The following is an 18,229-nucleotide window of genomic DNA, read 5'->3' as shown; positions in this document are numbered from 1 at the left end:
GAAATCCCTTTTACAAAAACAATCCCTGACACACTGATTCATAAAATTGAGGTTCTCTATGTAGCACTACATTTATTTCAATCGCCAGTCTTTCTCCATTTCACTCTGAATGCTGCTATGTTATTCTTAAAGTATCTTTCAAAACTAGACTGTTCCAGCCTCGTTTTATAGATTTGTAAAGATGAGAAGTCAGAGAATAGCAATAGTATATAATATATAACTTGTGGATAAGGTTGCTGCAGCAGTTGGATAGCGAGGTGCTTATTGATATCTGTGCATTACAAGTTCTAGCGGTCCTTGGCAGCCCTCAGAGAGTGTGCGTGGGTACGTTCCCTGCTCTCTGCCTGGATCCTTCAGGGCGCTCTGTGGAAACCTCTTCCCTCATTCAAATTATGGTCTTGATTTCTAAGAATATTTTGAACTACTGTAAAATCTTTTGAATCTGTGCTGCTTAGCCATGGGCAGTGATGACCCCTACTACGACATGCAATTATTCAGTTGCTGTGTCCATATTCCTTCTTCTCTGACCCACCATCCTGGCTGGGTCCCCTTTCTCAAGGCCAGAGCCAAGCACTAGAATATAAACGGGCAATCTGAACCTGTCCTCCTTTGAGCCAGAATCTGGGAACCTTCCTTTTGCGCCAGCATTGGGATGGATGGGGAAAAATGATTCATTTTCAAAAATGTATTCAAAGAAAACCCTCTCTTTGCCCGTATATGAACAGAATCTGTGGAATCATATAGGACATACTTCTTTCTAACGCTGCTTTTCTCCATCTTTCCAAATCCCCTACAGTGCAGAATCCTGTGGGCCCAGTTGCTTGGGTGGTGGTTGTTGAAGGGGTCTGAGCCTCCCGCACTTTTTGGTGTGTGTGTGCGTGTCTGTGAGTGTGTGCAAACTGAGCTCAGGAATTATCTCTTTGTGTATGTGGTGATAAAGTGAGGATAAGGAGCTTGAGAAAGGACTTATATCCTGTTTATAGGATATATCTGTCTACCCTTCCACAAACTCTTAAGGCAGAGAATGGGGGGGGGAGAGAGGAAAGCCACTGACGCAGATGGGCTACTTGAAGATTTGTTTTTGGTCTGTGTTAATCTTGATTGGGTGTTCCTCAGCTGACGACATGGCGTTGAGGTAAAAGTGGGACTTTTGTGTTATGAGCAGATGTACCTTCACTGTGCCTTGAATTCCTTTTTGGGAAAAATCATTGCCTTTTCCTGGCATTTCCCCATCCATTCTTAAAACCGTAGAGGGCACAGACTTTCTTGGAGAAGTGTGAAGCTGGAGGGCAAGGGACTCCAATCACCCCGGCAAGGGACTCCGATCACCCCAGCAAGGGTGAACTCAGTGTGCTGTGTAAAGGAAACACTGCTGCTGCAGGTACTGAATCTGTGGGTGCGAGACAGGGACACAGTGAAGGTCCCAGCTATAAAATGCTGAAACATTTTAAGGGAGAAAATGTTGGAAAGAGTATCTTTTTGCACAGTGTTTGAAAGCCTTCAGCTTTCACAGGTAAGCTGTTCATCAGTCACAGGTGGTCATGTGGCCCTTCTCTGTAGTGCCTGAGTGCTATACTGTGATAGTACTTAAGGATTTTAAAAGGATGTTTATTTTCCAAACAACTTTGTAAAGTGGGGAAGTACTTTTATGCTCTCTTTTGTCTTTCAGTTCTCCATCTAAAAGAGAAATTTACCTGCCTGAGTAATTGTAGTAGACTTAAGCTGTGAATCTGTCCTGTTGTAGTTACGATGACATAACCATCCAGCAAGAAAGAAGGCACTCTTGTTTTAGAATAACAGTGTATTTTATTTGATTTAGTACAGAGAGTTTGAAGGTTGTTTGAGATAAGCTAGGAAAAACTGTTTTCATTCCTGCATATATGCCTACATAGGAGATCTTATCAGTGTAATTATAGTAGTAACCCTAAGTGACTTGAGAAAGTTAGCCAGTAAGCTGGTGATAGATAAGGGAGGCAAACCTAAAGCCTCAGTTCTTATTAAAACCACTGGGACATCCTCCCTGTTAATGCTCAGAGAGGACATCTAAGGAGAGTGAGCTTGACCTTTGTGAGATAACAGTCATACAGGGTAATGGCTTCTGTGGCTAAAAAGGAGCGAGAGGAAGGCAAAATTAAGTATTATATATATAAGTGAGTATTTATTTTTAATGTCAAAATGAAGATGTATGACAATTCAGCAGTGAAGAAGTTCCAGAATGCAGAGAGTGGCTAGATTTTTTAATTTCTGAATACCAACATATGGAAAGTCAAGTTTCATGTCCCCTCCACAAAATAAGTAGCACTGTTCCCTCTTAGGCCCTTGTGTGCTATTTCATGTAATGTCTTGGCATTTAGAAAGTTCTTCATTTTAAAATACAAGGTGTATATATAGAGATTACAATTATAAAATTTCATTAACTATGGTTTTCCTTACTACAAAATATTAGCATACGGAAGTGGGAAAGAATATTCTTGGCAGTTAGTTTGTGCAAAGCACTTCATGAACATAAACCTAGCTGATTTCAAAATGAATTTCAGGAGTGTTTTTTTGTTTTTGTTTTTGTTTTTTTTCCTTCAGGTGCTTGTTCAGATGTTCATTTGCCACTATAGGTGCATGTGCAAACGGGTCATTTTGATGTCGCAAGCATCTTGAAGTAACTCTGTATAAACAAACCGGTATCTGCCTTAGTGATCGCTTCCCCTGTAGTGACTGTCTCTTACAGCTGTGGAAGTGGCAGTTCAGAGTTTAGGCTTCCAGATGTTCTTGAATCTTGATGGCTGGTTAATTCATAGGAAATGGCACCAAAGTGTAAACCCTTTTTCCTACTTTGAAAAAGTAAAGGCAAATCATTACTGACAAAAGAGTAAAGCTTATTAGAGTTGTTTTTGATTTCCTGGCAGGAACCACCTCTCTGATCCTGGAAAGCTGACTTAAGCGTCAGTAAACATATCATTCCCCCTTTCCATACCTACTTGTTTGAAGTTGTCATATCAAGCCAGGTGAAAATAATCTGAACATGCTGATTGTTGTATCAAAATAGCTGTACTGTTCATATTGAATGAATCAAATAAAAGTCAATAATGATGCTACAGGTTTTTTTTCCTGTTCAACCTGTCTTGACGGAGTTCTGGTGATGGATACGTCTACCTGAAGCCAGAGAGGTTTATTTAACTTGCAAATTCAAAGCAATGTGATTTTGTATCCCTCTAATGATTAGGTTTTGCATAAATATTAGCTAAAGTTAAAGGCTGTTCTTCAAACTTGAAACAACACATCAAGTTATGAACAGAAAGTGACTGAACCTTTTGAATCAGATCTGTGCCTTGCCGTTTTTTCTTAAGCCATACATGAAGAGGGAAGAAGTTACATCCACTAGATATTTGTAGAAGTTTTCCTACTATACAGGATAAAACACTTTGAAAAGCTTCCTAGATTGAAATAGAATATGGGGAGCAGCTTACAGTCTAATTCATTTTTAGCTGAGGATTCTCTCATTTGATTTTTATACTGTATTACATTTTGTCAGGAATTGCATGGTAAGAAAGAAGTATCTTGGCAGTCACTGGGCATTCAGTAACAGCTCAAGCCTCTTCAGTATCTTCTCTAAGAAACTTGTTGAGCAATCATACTACTACTACTACTACTACTACTACTACTACTACTACTACTACTACTACTACTACTACTACATGTTGTTCTTCCGGCAAGCAACAGATATTTAAGTCATGAAATAGGTTTGGACAAGCACTGAAGAAGAAATGGTTGTTCACGTATGACAGTTCTTCAAAATGAGTTGTTCTTATTGCTATTCTGTGACTCACCCTTCAGTGTCACTAATGCAGAGTATATTAATGTTGAGATTCCTTGCAGTGGAGCAAAGGTTTGGTTAGGATGGCGGTTTTCTTTTCTTGCGGTTGTGGCAGCTTTGAGAATATGTATAAATGGTGCCTGAAAACACTGGTGCCTACAGTCTGTTTCAAGTATATTGTGTATGTCCATCACACTTGTTGCAAAAATAGTTATTTCGTTGATGAGGACAGTTTTTCAGAAAGCTTAGTTTACTGGAAGGCGTTCTTATTAACTTGTGGAGTAACTTTTTACTAAAGTTACTTTCTCCTTTGCTACTAAAAAGGCCATGTAAAATAAGGAGAAAGTAATTGCTTAAAATGGAGACAGGAAACATGGATAGAAAGTCTCAGCAAACTTATCAAACAAATTGAAAAAATGAAGGTGATCATACATGTTTTTGTAAATACTGCCAAATGGTTTTGTGTTGTATAGCCTTTTAAACTTTTTTGGAGAAGTGTCCTGTGACCTGAAGAGGGATTAGCATGGGTTTTATAATCTAGAGTTTGTTGCCCTGTGATTGTATTCTTATTTGTAACTGGGTCCTCTTTAGTATTTCTGTACTCCTCTGAGGAAGTAAAGTTTCATATTTTATAATAAATGTACCTTCTAAAAGAAAGATCTCAGTAAGATGTTACTAGTGAGGGAGGAGTGGGTTGCCCTGACTCAACATAATGTAAATAATAAATATGAATAACCTCTTGACTGGAGTCCCGCAGTATGTAATATTCCTGAATTTCTTTTAGAAGGATGGGGAGTCCTTTCCCGTGTATGTCTGAGTTCTTGATACATGTGCAGTCACGTCTAACTCCTTTGTCTTGCATGAGTAAAACTCTTTTTAGATTTGGTTTTTCACAGTCCTCAGCAGCTAAGGAAACTATGCATGCAGCAGAGTTGCTCCAGGTAACATTGTGACAGAAACAAAAACTGTGAAGATGGCATGCAGAGAACCTTATAATAATTCTGTTTGTTCTCTTTTCTGCTATTTCCTTCTTGAATAAAGCAAGCTATACCTATTCTCTAACAAAAGAAAAAAAGGGAAGAATTAAACTCTGATCTTAAATATCTCTTAACTGGAGAGAGAGCAGTTCACGTAATTATTAGAATTGGATGATTTTACTAATCATTCTGTTTTTAAATTTACTTTTCATAATAGACTGGAAAAGGCTTGAGATATATTTACAGAAAATACGTCTGTTTGTGTATGTCTTTGTGCATCTAGCTTTTAAGCATCCATATGAATCTTAATGCAAGTCCTGTTCCTTTACTCATAGCTGCTTTTTGTAGTGTCATTATTTGACCAGATTTCCTGTAGGCTTTAAGCTCTATGAGTAGTCCTGTTGATTTTAGTGAATTTAGTCACAGTGCATAAAATTGAGCATGTACGTTAGAGAAGCGTAGTCAGAGGCCCTTCAGCGAGTGGTCTGCATCTGTGCAAATTCTCTTAAACATATGCATATATAAATTTCCCTCTAGTCTGGGGCTGGATGTAAGCTAACTCCTCTCCAGAAGCTGCGTAGTCCTACGAAGAGATGGGGATGATTAATGTAGGGACACCACCAGTCTGATACAGCTAGACAACTTCTGGATTAGACAGCTAGTGTCCAGTCAGCTGGTAATACGGGCAGAGGAACTGCATCTGTCCATGCAAGCATACTTTTCCATATCTTCAATGAAGTGCTGAGCCTGCAAAGAATAATCATTTCACAGTACCATAGTAAATCACGCTGTGAAATATTCTGTAGTATTTTTCGAAACAGCATTGAGAATTTGGGTGACTTTGGCAGATGGTGAATATCTAAGGATGACAGCTCCTTAAAGGAAATAAATAGAAGAGTGGCCACAGGTTGGGGGTGAAGCAGGGGGATAGGATATCTCCCTACCTTAGTTAAAAAATGTTCAAACTAACCAATATATAAGTTGAATATTTTTTTAAATGCACTTATATGAAATAACATGCTAAAAATAATTGAGGATTACAGAAAAAATAATTTTCTGCTTGTTTTGGTGCTTGTAGGCAATTTTTTAGATGTAGAGAGATGGCAAACCAGAAGTATATATAGCCTTTTAAAATTTTCTAATTTTTGTCAAGGTTAGTAGCTGCTGGAAAGTACTTTCTAATATTAAGACCCTTATAATTTCATTTAAAGGTGTTTAAATAAAAATACGAACAAGAAGATGGAAAGTTAGTGTAAAAATGTAGATAGATTTTTAAAAAAGTAATACTAGTGGAACAGGTACAGTGAATGCAATTAAAAAGTGGCTAACCATTCAGAGGATGATTTCTTGCAGGGTGTTTTTTTTTTTTTTTTTTTTTTGTCTTTATACAGTAATTAGCAGATGGTTTTTTCTCTATTTATAAGTGATGTAGTTTACCTTGGGGAAGGAGAGAGAGGCACTTTTGACAAAGGTGTTTGTTCTTTTTTGGAAAAAGATTAATGGTTCAGTTGGATAGGCTTCAAATCTGTGTAATAGGCTCTTTGGTAAATAAAGATAAAACATCAAAACAAAACCCAAAGAAACACTGAACCAGTCTGCTTTCTTTATGTTGCTTGCAAAAATCTTCACAGTAAATTTTGGAGATCATTAGGAAATCTGACTTTATACAGGCCTAATATTAATTTCCGAATGTGATGAGATTGGCGAGGTGTTGTCTAACTGTATGCTGCTGTGGAAAAAGAACTGATGTCCAATTTGTTGTTTGTCTGCATTAAACAAAAATCCTTCAACTTTGCTGTGTAACAAAATTAGGCAAAAATCTGTGTCCTATTATAAAAGTATTACTAGGAGGTAAGAAACAATCTGGGGCAGAGCTGGGATGTCAGTGAGTTGGCTTGTATTTAAGGGTAAGAACCCAGAAGTTCTGCCAGAGATATCCTCTACCTAACGGTAAAGGGGAGATCGCTGCCTTACATGCGCTAATGAACATGGTTGAGAATGAAGAGAACTATAATGAGATACAACGAATCCTTATTTACCTACACTTTTGGAAAAAACTGTCAACAGATCCAGAGAAGGAACCAAAATAAGAATAAATTTTGTGGGAGTGGAGCAAAGATGTCTTTTTACAGAGGAAATGCACTGATTTGAATTTGTTTTATTTATATGCCTGATAAAAAGAATTTTTATTGAAGAAGATATATGTACAAATTATTACGTTAATTTATAGATGCAGTGTGACCGATACATACAACTTTAGAAAGGGCTATCAAATACATCCAGGTGTATCTTACTGAGGTGTTGTTAGTGGATGTACTGTAAGCAGTTCCTGAGAAAGGTCTGTAGTTTTGGGCCCTTATTTTTATTTTCAAGTTCACATGTGCTCTTCTTGCTCTCCGTTAATAGGTAGCATAGATCAGTCAGTGTTAAAGGAGTTGCCTCCTGAGCTGCTGGCAGAAATTGAATCCACCATGCCACTTTGTGAACGTGTGAAAATGAACAAGCGCAAACGTAGCACAGTTAATGAGAAACCAAAATATGCTGAGATCAGTTCTGATGAAGACAATGACAGTGAAGAAGCTTTTGAATGTAAGTAGTATATAATTCTATTCCTACTGCTTAAAAAGGCTAATATTTTGCTCTTACAAAAGTGGGGGTTTGTTGCTTTTATTTTTCAGTTGTCTAGCCTAAATCGTACAAAAACAAGTTAAATTTGGTGTCCAGGCAACTACTTGGCCAAGTAACGTTTTATTTTTTTAAAAAAGAAAAATTACTTAATTTCAGTTCATGCTCAAGATGAAAAGCTGCTAGCTTTTAAATTTTCTTTTCTACTTACCATATGGGAAGCCACTGTCTAGTTTTTTTTAAGTTGTGCTATGAAACATTTTTTTTAAACAATCAGATTAAAGAAAATACCATGTAAAGCAGCTCAGAAAACTTATATACAAAGCTATGGAGAGAAAAATTCCAATAGGTACATTTAAAATTATTACTTAGTTTCATTGGTAAGAAAAACAAAGCAACCTCTCTTGAATTTTTCTGATCTGATAAATTGAGAATATTACTGCCTAGAAATTTTTCTTCTGTTATTTCCCTGGTGTATTGCCGGGCAAACTGGCAATTACTTCTGATGGGTTCTCATAATAGCATTTGCTGATGATGCTAGTCTTGAATTAAATGTTTTCAGAGGAAGAGAGAAAGCTGGTATTCAGAACTTTGTGGTGTGATCAGGTAATGGTCATATGTGTCAAAAAAAAAAAAAAAAAGCTGTATACATCTAGGTTAGGAAGGGATTTCCTACCTGCTACTAAGAATATAGTTAGTTTGTATCCATGGTAATTCAATTAATCAACACCGAAAAGAAACACTGTTAAAATAGAGTTGAATCAGTTCAAAGTGAGTACCTTCTTAGCAGTGTTACTTACACAGTGCTACAGGAGATGTGCCTGTTGCTGTTAACCTGAGAAGGCACCTCACATAATGAGGGTTTTTTTTTTTAGATTCTTTTTGCTTTTGCTTATATAAAGTTTATATTGAACTTCTATCAAACACACAAAGTTTTTCTCCTTAGTCTTTCTTAGGCTCCAAAAGAGAAAGATTTTGTTGTCCTGATTTTTAACATATTTCAAGTTCTCCTCTAATGATTATGTAGCACTTATACACCCATACACATACAAAATTATAATTGAGATACCTCTCTGATCTTTCTCAAAGAAATAGAAAAGAGTATCCCCTATTTGTTTTTCTTTTAAAATACAACCAAAATGATGCTGCTTTGGCCATGAGTATGAGTTCTTGAGGTAACTTTCTACCAGTCTTCATTATGGCAAATGATTAATGGTCGTTTGCTCCATTCAGGATTGTATGTTAAAATCTCTGTTTACCATGTAACATCACCTGTTCATGATGTTAATAGTCTGGAATAGGGAATTAAAGAAAGGGTAAGTAAAATGAAATTATTTAAATTGGTCAGGAATGGAGAGGATTGTTAGAAATTTCAGAGAGACCTTAATAATGTAGACGTTAGTGACAGTGGCTGCTGAAGTTCTTAAATACAAAGTAATGCAAATTAAGGAAAACTTTCACAGTAATTTTATGCTTTAAGGGACTCTTGATTCATTATGCAACTCGAGATCTGAACATGATTCTGAATAACTCAGTGAGGACATCTGATTTAAAAAGGAGATTATAGTGTCTCTCAAAGGATACTGTAGAACTGTACTGAAAACAAGAGACAAAATGACCATGGAAGATTTGTGTCAAACACACTGAATAGATTTGTACTGTTATAAATACATATATTTCAAAATTCTTTTGTACGACTGAAACTATGCTTTTTAAAAGTTTATAAAAAGTGATTGTTGTAGAAGATAAATTTCTTCGAGCAACTCATGAAGAAGGGTCAGTCCATAAAATTAAACGATGGGAAATTCAAAATTAGCGAAAGGAAATCCATTTCATACAGTAAATGCTAAATGGGTTTTTCATACAGTAAATGCTAAATGGGTTATTACATAAATGTTTGGCAGAATTCAGAAGGAAATTGGGTATTTATATTCTGGATATTCTTTATGTAAGAAATTAATAATTTTTGAAACATTATTAAAAGTTGTCTTTTTAGTCAATTTTAACGACTTCAAAATAATAGACTTGGTAGAGCAGTGATTGGATTCTGAGTAGCTGTTCCTGTGTGTACCTTATTTGCCTTATAGAGCCAACACAGCCGTAACGCATTCTGTTTAGTTATGCAGCATTGACAAAATGGTCAGTTTAAGTTTCCACTGGAAAGGAATATTGGAGGTTATCTTTCTCGTGGAGATGTAGCTGGGGTCAGAAGGTGTCCTAGAGAACTTAAATTGTTATTGATGATTTGCAGACTGTGGAGACCCTTTGTAAATTTAGAGCTTTCAGATCCCAATTTGATGTTAAGGAAACCAGAGAAAACTTACATATGTTTTTAAACTGAATAAATTTGGTCCGGAACTCGTTGAAGGAATAGAATAATGATGTGTTTTAGAATTCCTTTTGGGAGCAAAAATATTCTACAATTTAATTACTCATTCCTTAGACCAGGTAAAATACAGGTTATTTAGCAGAAGTGTTAAGTTTCTTCCAGTATCAGGAATCTGAGACAAATAATCTGTGTTTCGATGGAGAAGATACTGGAATGTACATCACCCTGGAGTAAAATTTTCAGAATAGCAAATGCAGTGTGTTGATTACCATGCTCTGGAAATTCTCCTTTTAAAATTGGTGCTCAAATGAGAAACACTCCCTGAATGCTCAGTTGGACTAAAAGTTAGGCATTTCTGCCTATGGAATATCTCCTATGGAGTATCTTTCATCTGTCTAGTTTTAGGTAAGTCAACCTCAAAATGAACTGAAATTCAGCACTTAAATATATGGAATTACACTAGCTCTACAAACTATTGAATTTCACGGAGGAAAGAAAACGAAATGTATAGTCTTCTCCCATAAAATGCTTTCTTATCCCATAGCACTCTCACTTCAGGTATCCTGGGTGGCCTTTCATTTTTTCAAACAATGTTAACTCTCAATCACGTAGAGTAACATATTTGGGGGATTAGCTATCCTGTGAGTAGAGATATGTGAGGAAGTATCATGTTAGTAGCTCAGGCATCGTGGTTGGAGAACACGAGTTCACTGTCTCAGAAGCAAGTCCAATGCAGGAGCAGCGCAGCTGAAAGCCTGAACCAAGTTATTACCTTGAAGGACTTAGGCCACCTCTGCAGCAATTCAGTACTATGTTTTCAGAAGTGGGGGCCCTTAGAGTGCAGTGCAGAGTATCAGTATGACCTCAGGTTCAAAATTTTTCATTTTGAGTTTGAGTGATAAAAATATTTTAGTTTGAGCCTAGGCTGACTACTGTGTGTATCCTACTATATATAATGTCCTCTTTACTATGCTTCTCAATAAACTGAGGTTTTAGAAAGGAGTTGTCAGTTCTATTACAATTCTGTATAAGTGCTTGCAGCCAGTTTGCTCAGAAACAACCCTATGTACAATCATGCCTCTCTAAACTTCAGGAGAGTGGGATAGAGAGACACACGGATGTCAGGGTTGTTATTGGCAGGTTCACAAAAATAATAAAATCTGTTAGTCTAGAACTTAATGTTTTGGAGCCATTTTGGTCTTCACAGCATGTTCTGTATTAGACATTTTATTTGTTAGCCCAGTTATCCTGTTACATTAGATAATGGAGAACTGGCTGATTTCATGGATGAAACAATATCTCTCCTCAATTTCTGATTTATATTAAATCTTAGCACCCTCTCCCCTTCGAAGTGCACAAGACTGTCTTTGAAAATAACAAAGACTTCCTCCCCATCCCCCAGATGTCTTATTTTCATCAAAGCTCTGTTTCTCTACACAACATTTGTCCAATTTTCTTCAGCATTTGGTTCTACTAGATTTTCTGGTCATTTTCACTGTCTGGTCCATAAGTTGAGGCTCCAACTTTCTCCCTTTACACTGAATTTTTTACAGTATGTATCAATGCAAAACTGTAAGCATCTTGGCAAAATAGAAGAACCTTAAGCAATCAGATTATCAAGTCTCATTGGAACTTGCTGTGTTGGATGGGTAAAATAATCACTGAGCTGGAACTTGGGCGCCTAGTATAGCCACTATTTAGATAATTGAAGAAATTATCTCAGTGTTCTCTCATGAAAAGAAAGGATGAAAATTATTTTGATCTGTTCTACTTTCCTTACTTTGTTTAAAAGAACAGATGCTTTTTAAATTGATATTTTGAAATGTTCATGTTTGCTTTTTTTTTTTTTTTCTGGTTTCAGGCAGTTTTATATTATTCAAAATGAATTGTTAGAATAATGCCATAACAGAATTTTATATTATAGTTTTAGTGTGTTCACTTGTTTTACAGAACATTTTCACAATAACATTTTGCTTTTACTTGTAAATGCATGATTTTGCACTATGAGAAGTGTAAACTTTGTATTTATAATGAAGATGCCCTTCACTTCTAGCTTCTCGGAAAAGACATAAAAAGGATAGAGATGCAGCTTGGGAGTATGAAGAACATGACAGAAGAAGTTCTGGTGATCATAGGAGAAGTGGCCATTATCATGAAGGAAGGAGGACTTCTGGTAGTGGCCGTTACCGTAATCGCAGTCCTGATGACTCTGACATGGATGATTATTCTCCTCCTCCTAGCCTTAGTGAGGGTAACTCATCATTATAAAAATTTATTTTATTCCATAATACTAATGCAATATTAAAGTATATGCTGAGCATTTTAAAATAAACATCTTTACATGCATTATTTAATATGAGCGTAAAAAATGTAAATAATTTTTTATTCCATTTTTAGAAAGTTTTATTTGTTTCACTCTTTATTATCTTAATTAGTGGCTAGAAAAATGAAGAAAAAAGAAAAACAAAAGAAGAGGAAAGCTTATGAGCCAAAACTCACACCTGAAGGTAATCTTTTGAAAATAATTTTCTTTCTTCAGTTTGTATATTCTGTTTCATATATAAAATAATTATATATGCATTATTTTTTTCATCAGAAATGATGGATTCTTCAACTTTCAAAAGGTTTACTGCTTCCATAGAGAATATCTTGGAAAATTTGGAAGACATGGATTTTACTGCTTTTGGTAATATGTCAGAATTTTTCAAAATGCCTCCCCCCATTAGAAGCTCAAGAAACAAACAAAAAAATACATCTCCGTATTTTCAGTATTCCTTCTTCATGATTTAATTGCTTGTGGTACATACTAGGGTGTGCAGTGCTTATACCTGTTTGGCTTCCACTTTGAGTAGGTTCCTTTGCCCTTCAGTTTCACTTGCTGCTGCAGGAAGAAAATCCTTTTCCCTGCAAAATCCAAAAGGGACAGAAGTCAGAAAAGGGCAAATAATTGTCCATCTGGGTGGAAAGGATACCTTTTTGGAATGTCATTAGGATGTTATCTTCTTAGATGTGTATCTTCGCAAACAACACTAACATAAGATGATTCTCTTGCCAGTAGTATCTGGAACACACGTAATTTTGCATCTGCTGTGGCCTTTGACCTAATAGAGCATGGTTATCCGCCTGGAGCATCAGAGTACTTGCATACTCATAGCTGAGACACTGAATCTCAGTAGGCTTCTTAGCCGCTTTAACACAACCAAAAGTCATCATCGTCAGTCTTCACTAAATGAAACTATTAAATGTTAGCTGTTTGGAAAATCAGTTCTTCAATAGGTTTTCTTCAGTTGGCTTTTTCATATTAGCTGTGAAACACTGCTTTCTTTGATGCCTTATTAGAAATATGATTGTTAATTTTCATTTTCATTTTTTTTTTTTTTAAGGTGATGATGATGAGATTCCACAGGAGTTGCTACTGGGAAAACATCAGCTTAGTGAGTTGGGTAGTGAATCTGCAAAAATTAAGGCAATGGGCATTATGGACAAGGTACATCTTCATAGCCTTTAACTCTTTTTGAATATTTAATTTTCTTTAACATATGGAAAGCATTTGTCCCCTGTGATAACATTCCACCCTCTTCAGGTGTGTATGTGACTGATACTATAAACAGTCATCCTTCTGCTGACTTAGCTGAAATTACTGCACTTTAACTGCTTGTTACTGTCTCTGAAGCTGAGACATTTTCTTTGAATGCTCCTTTTCTGTGTCAGTGCGGTGTCAGTGCACCGTATATCACAGTATGGGGTACCTGCCTTTGTAATGAAATAGATAGGTGTTAAGATAGATTGCATGATCTATTAAGGCACCTGAATTCTCAGCCATATCACACATGCCTGAGCAGTAAAATCTTCAAATAATTATTTTCACAGAAGTACACCAACCTGTAGTCTCAGATTTACTCCTTACAGTAAGCGCTCCTGTGTTGAGTAAAATGGAACATGTTGGTAAAGTCCACCCCCCCACACCCTTTCCAATATATGCCATCAGTGTGATATGAGACGTCCATCCAGCATCTCACTGAATTGCCTGCTTCCTCCCTCTCCCCAAAACTCCCTTTCAAACTGAAAAGGTTTATGGTTTCAGGTGATAGTAAGAATAATTTTCCATAGGCTGCATATTTCTTTGTCATGCTCTTACAGACTTACTTCAAGGGAATTTTCTCTGTTGTTGCAAACTGTTGGTATCACATTTTTAGAAACAATGTTCTTGCTCTCTTTATCTTTCTAGAACTCTTTGCTTTGGGCAGTCTTACGTTAAACTGATTATGGCTGCCCATGCCCCCTGTATATTTGTGAAGTGCCCATGAAGCCACTTATTGTGCAAGACTCTTTGAATGATTTTCTGTAATCCAAGATTTAGATATTCTTCCTAGCCTTTCCTTCAATCTCCCAACCTTTCTTGTAGCATGTTTTCAGCCTGAGGGTTTCTACTTCCTCATAGTTCTAGGCCTTTACCTTTGTTTCCTACTTTTTATGCCTCTGTGCATGCATGTGTGTTTGTATGTTTATGTGTATATGTATGTAAATATAATATAAAAATCAGAATTTTGTTGCTTCGAGAGGTGAGCAGCAATAGTATCTGGATGAATGAATCTGGTTCTTCTCAGGTTTAGCGTAGTCTAGTAATTATTCAATGTTAAATCTGTAGGTGAGCTCAAAGTACTTTTATCAACGTGCTACTTTTTCAAAGTTAACTCTATTATTAAGAATAAATTTAATATGTGTTAGTACTAAAGTGTTACGGATTTTCAATTCTGCTTCTCCATAAGCCTTGGATTTTTTTTTGTAATAAAACTCTATAGAGCCATCTAGAATTTGTGACTGATACTTGGCTTTGATGAATTCCAGTTTCTGGGATCAGGAGTGTATAAATTATATGCTATTGACAGATGGGCAGTTTTAAATCTATTTCTATGGACTTTGCTAGTTAGAAATGGAATTTGATTGCAGAACATATTTCACTAGTTTAATTATACTATCAGCGTTCTCAGTCGTTGCTCTGTTAGAAACTGGGCAAGCCAAGATCCAGACTTTATTTCAAAGTGTGTACAATTTCCATTTAATGCCAGACTTACATAACATATTCTGTCTTTCATTTATGCAAATCTTTTAAAACAATTTGCAAGCCTTTATGTTTCTACTGCTGTTTGATGTGTTCGTTTTCTTGTTTTAGCTCTCAACAGATAAAACAGTAAAAGTCCTGAATATTTTGGAGAAGAATATTCAAGATGGATCAAAGCTTTCTACATTACTTAACCATGTGAGTTTCAAATTGCATCATTTCACGTCATGGTTTAGGGTTGGGTTTTCTTCAGTTCCAATCCCATTCAGTGCCAAGTGGGGAGTGTGTGCGTGTAACGAATTTCTGATTTAACACTCGTGATTCAGATTGTTAAATTTTAGTATCTGAGGTAAAGACATGTTTACTACTGAAAGAGTATTAATCAGTTTTACTCTAGTACAGCTAACAAGCAGATGTATTGGGAACAAGTAAGTTTTAAATATTATACTATCATCCTAATATGGTAACTGGTATAGCCTATAGCAAGTCAAAATTTCTTTGCTACACGTTCATAAAACTTCCCTTACACAGTAGAAGAAAGCATGGCTTTTGTGTAGAGCATGTTCTTCACTATAGCATCAAGAATGGCGGAGGCACTATATTTGGGTCTGCTGTTACACTTTGAAGTTAAACATAACATAAACAAAACTAACAAGTTTAATATTTTAGGAATTTTTTCCTGATAGACTTAAAACTGTGCTGGAGTTTGGAGTTTTTATGAAGTTGAAATGTGGCATTTATTTATTTTTACACTTTCTAGTTGACACAATATTCTAGCCAGAGTTGTAGCCAAAAAACTTACTGGTCTGTAGAAGTGGAGAGTAGTTATGAATATTGGGAAAGAAGCATTCAAACTTGAAAATGAGAACAATACACACATTATTTGTACTTTGAGTATTTTCATCTAGATATTTTGTTCTGTCTGAAGTTTCAGAATACAGTTCTGAATGTCTTTAGAAATATGAAAAATAAGTGAAAAAAGCTGCTGGCTTCCTATTCTACTTCAGTATGATTGAGACTTTATGCAGATGCTTTTGAAGTATTTTCTTCCTTTTAACTTTCTGTAGTAAAGCTTGAGAGTTGATGAAATTATCACATGATTGCAATTCAGAGACAAAACTTGAATTCAAGAGTGAGCAATCATTAGCCAAATAGATTTTTCTTAAGACCTTTTAAACATTAATTGAGATCTTCATGGCAAAGAAAGTCTCTGGCAAAGAGTGAGCCTTATGTTCTTTTACAAAGGGTATTTAAAGTGCAATGAAGGTAGCCTACCTTCACGTCAGGGTATTACTCAAAGACAGAATGGATTGCAGGTTCTTTTATTCCTAATATTAATGAGCAAAAAATTGGAAAAGATTTAAAACTTTTTTTTTATGCCCCCTTCAGGATTATATAGGAATAAATGCTTTAAAACTGTTTTACCCAGGAAATTTACAGGGATTTTCTTCCGATTTACAGATTTCTGTTAGTTTTTCAAATACATCTATTGTATATAATGCACTGTGATATTTTTAGATTATTTTATCTCAAAAGGGAAAAAGAAGATGTAGTTAGAAATTAGTGTTTCCCAGTCCTTTCTGTTTCTCTCGAGGCTATTAGTATTGCTATATTTGTACCAGAGAGATTGTTAGAAATTCTCCCTGATTCCACTCTTAATAACATTAACTATATTTCAGTAGTGCTGGGTGGCCATAATTAACCTTGTGTTTGCTTATAACTCGTGCAAACACAGAAATAAATGTGTATAATAAATGTGTACCCTGCACTAAGTCTAAATGGGCATATTTGATAAGAAATCTTAAACATATTGATACTAGATCAGTTTTCGTTGCGTCTGCAAAGTGGAGAAAGTACTATTCTCACCAGTTTCATAGAATTGTAGCAGTCTTTTTGTGTAAGAGTTCCCTCTGGTGGCAGAAATTAGACTGGTTAGAGGAGCCACCAGCGTGTGTTAGCCAGCTGAAGAAGAAAACGACAGGTGAATGAGTTGAGATTTTGCTCAAAGTACATTACGCTTATGTAGAGAAAGAAGAAATCTTTCTTCATAATGCTTGCATATGATGTACAGAAAACTTCTTTGTGTTTTACTGGAAGAATACCGTGAGATACTAAGGATTTATATTTTAGAGAGGACATTATGCAAACATGTCACTAGTAAAACATATTAGTTAATTTATAGAACAAACTGCTTTCTGATCATAAAGGCAATACAGCATCTTGTATGTGCTTGTATGTACGTATATTGTAAATAGTACTGTTATATTTTATTTGGCTTTTTGCTCACACTACCTTATTTTTCTTGCCTGTTACAGAACAATGACACTGAAGATGAGGAGAGGTTATGGAGAGATCTCATTATGGAGAGAGTGACAAAATCAGCTGATGCTTGTCTTACAGCTATCAATATTATGACATCACCAAATATGCCCAAAGCTGTATATATAGAGGATGTAATAGAGAGAGTTATTCAATACACAAAATTTCATTTGCAGAACACTCTTTATCCTCAGTATGACCCTGTGTATAGAGTGGATCCTCATGGTGGTTAGTATGCTAAGAGATTTTAAAAAAAACTTTGCACATCAAAAAATGTACATTAATAGATCTATCCTATGCTAATACAAGTGATATGACTTTGCTGAATACTCTAAAGTTTTTGTACATAAATCTTATACTGACAGTTCTTTCACATCACATCCAGCATACTGAATTCATGCTTTACATGATTTTTGAAAGGTGATTAAAAATGTAGAGTAAAATAACGATGAAGGGAATGTGTCCTCTGAATAACCAGGGGTCTTGATTACAGCAGTATAACCATTTAAACCAGAGTATACAGAAGTTTGTCTGAAGTTCAGCTTCTGTGTATAGATATTATAGGTGTGAACAAGTGATTTTATAGTCAGAATTTCCGTGTTTATAATGACTTATTTCTTTGAAAACTGTTTAGCCTTGAGCAGCTGTTTTTTGGATTTTGGTCTTTTGTTTTAAAAAGACCTTTTTGTTCTGATACCGTAAACTTCAGATGTGGGTGCCTAAATCTTGAATCCAGAATTTAGAAAACAATTATGAAAAAATAATCTGTCATATGAAATTCTTGTTTCCCAGCTGGTGCTACTAAATACTTTTTCTTCTGGTAGCAACTGTATTCATAAAGATGTAGTCTTGGAGTTGTCTGGGGTACTGCTTTGAGAAAATGGTCACCTTTCTAATGTTTGATGTAATTAAAACATTAAAAAAAAATGAAAATATTTTTGGTTTTCTAGGTGGTGTTTTAAGTTCAAAAGCAAAACGTGCCAAGTGTTCCACCCACAAGCAAAGAGTTATAGTGATGTTGTATAACAAAGTTTGTGACATTGTCAGCAGTCTGTCAGAGTTGCTAGAGATACAGCTTCTTACTGATACAACTATTCTTCAGGTAAGTT

The 18,229-nt window shown here is 35.7% G+C and overlaps 1 protein-coding gene across 5 annotated transcripts in view; it reads left to right on the top strand.

Annotated features, from left to right (window-relative positions):
• LOC112982190 (NIPBL cohesin loading factor) overlaps positions 1–18,229 on the top strand; it is a 155,914-nt gene that overhangs the window by 108,698 nt on the left and 28,987 nt on the right. For all 5 annotated transcript variants that reach the window (XM_064501884.1, XM_064501886.1, XM_064501887.1 and 2 more), the window contains 8 exons: positions 7,192–7,374; positions 11,793–11,990; positions 12,175–12,246; positions 12,336–12,425; positions 13,123–13,226; positions 14,913–14,999; positions 17,117–17,348; positions 18,071–18,222. In XM_064501884.1, the coding sequence (XP_064357954.1) occupies positions 7,192–7,374; positions 11,793–11,990; positions 12,175–12,246; positions 12,336–12,425; positions 13,123–13,226; positions 14,913–14,999; positions 17,117–17,348; positions 18,071–18,222 (1,118 nt within the window). The remainder of the gene's footprint in view (positions 1–7,191; positions 7,375–11,792; positions 11,991–12,174; positions 12,247–12,335; positions 12,426–13,122; positions 13,227–14,912; positions 15,000–17,116; positions 17,349–18,070; positions 18,223–18,229) is intronic.

This window comes from Dromaius novaehollandiae, chromosome Z (genome assembly GCF_036370855.1).
Source record: "Dromaius novaehollandiae isolate bDroNov1 chromosome Z, bDroNov1.hap1, whole genome shotgun sequence".
NCBI lineage: Eukaryota > Metazoa > Chordata > Aves > Casuariiformes > Dromaiidae > Dromaius > Dromaius novaehollandiae.
The sequence above is the reverse complement of the archived record's forward strand: the minus strand, read 5'-3'. Positions and strand labels throughout refer to the sequence as shown.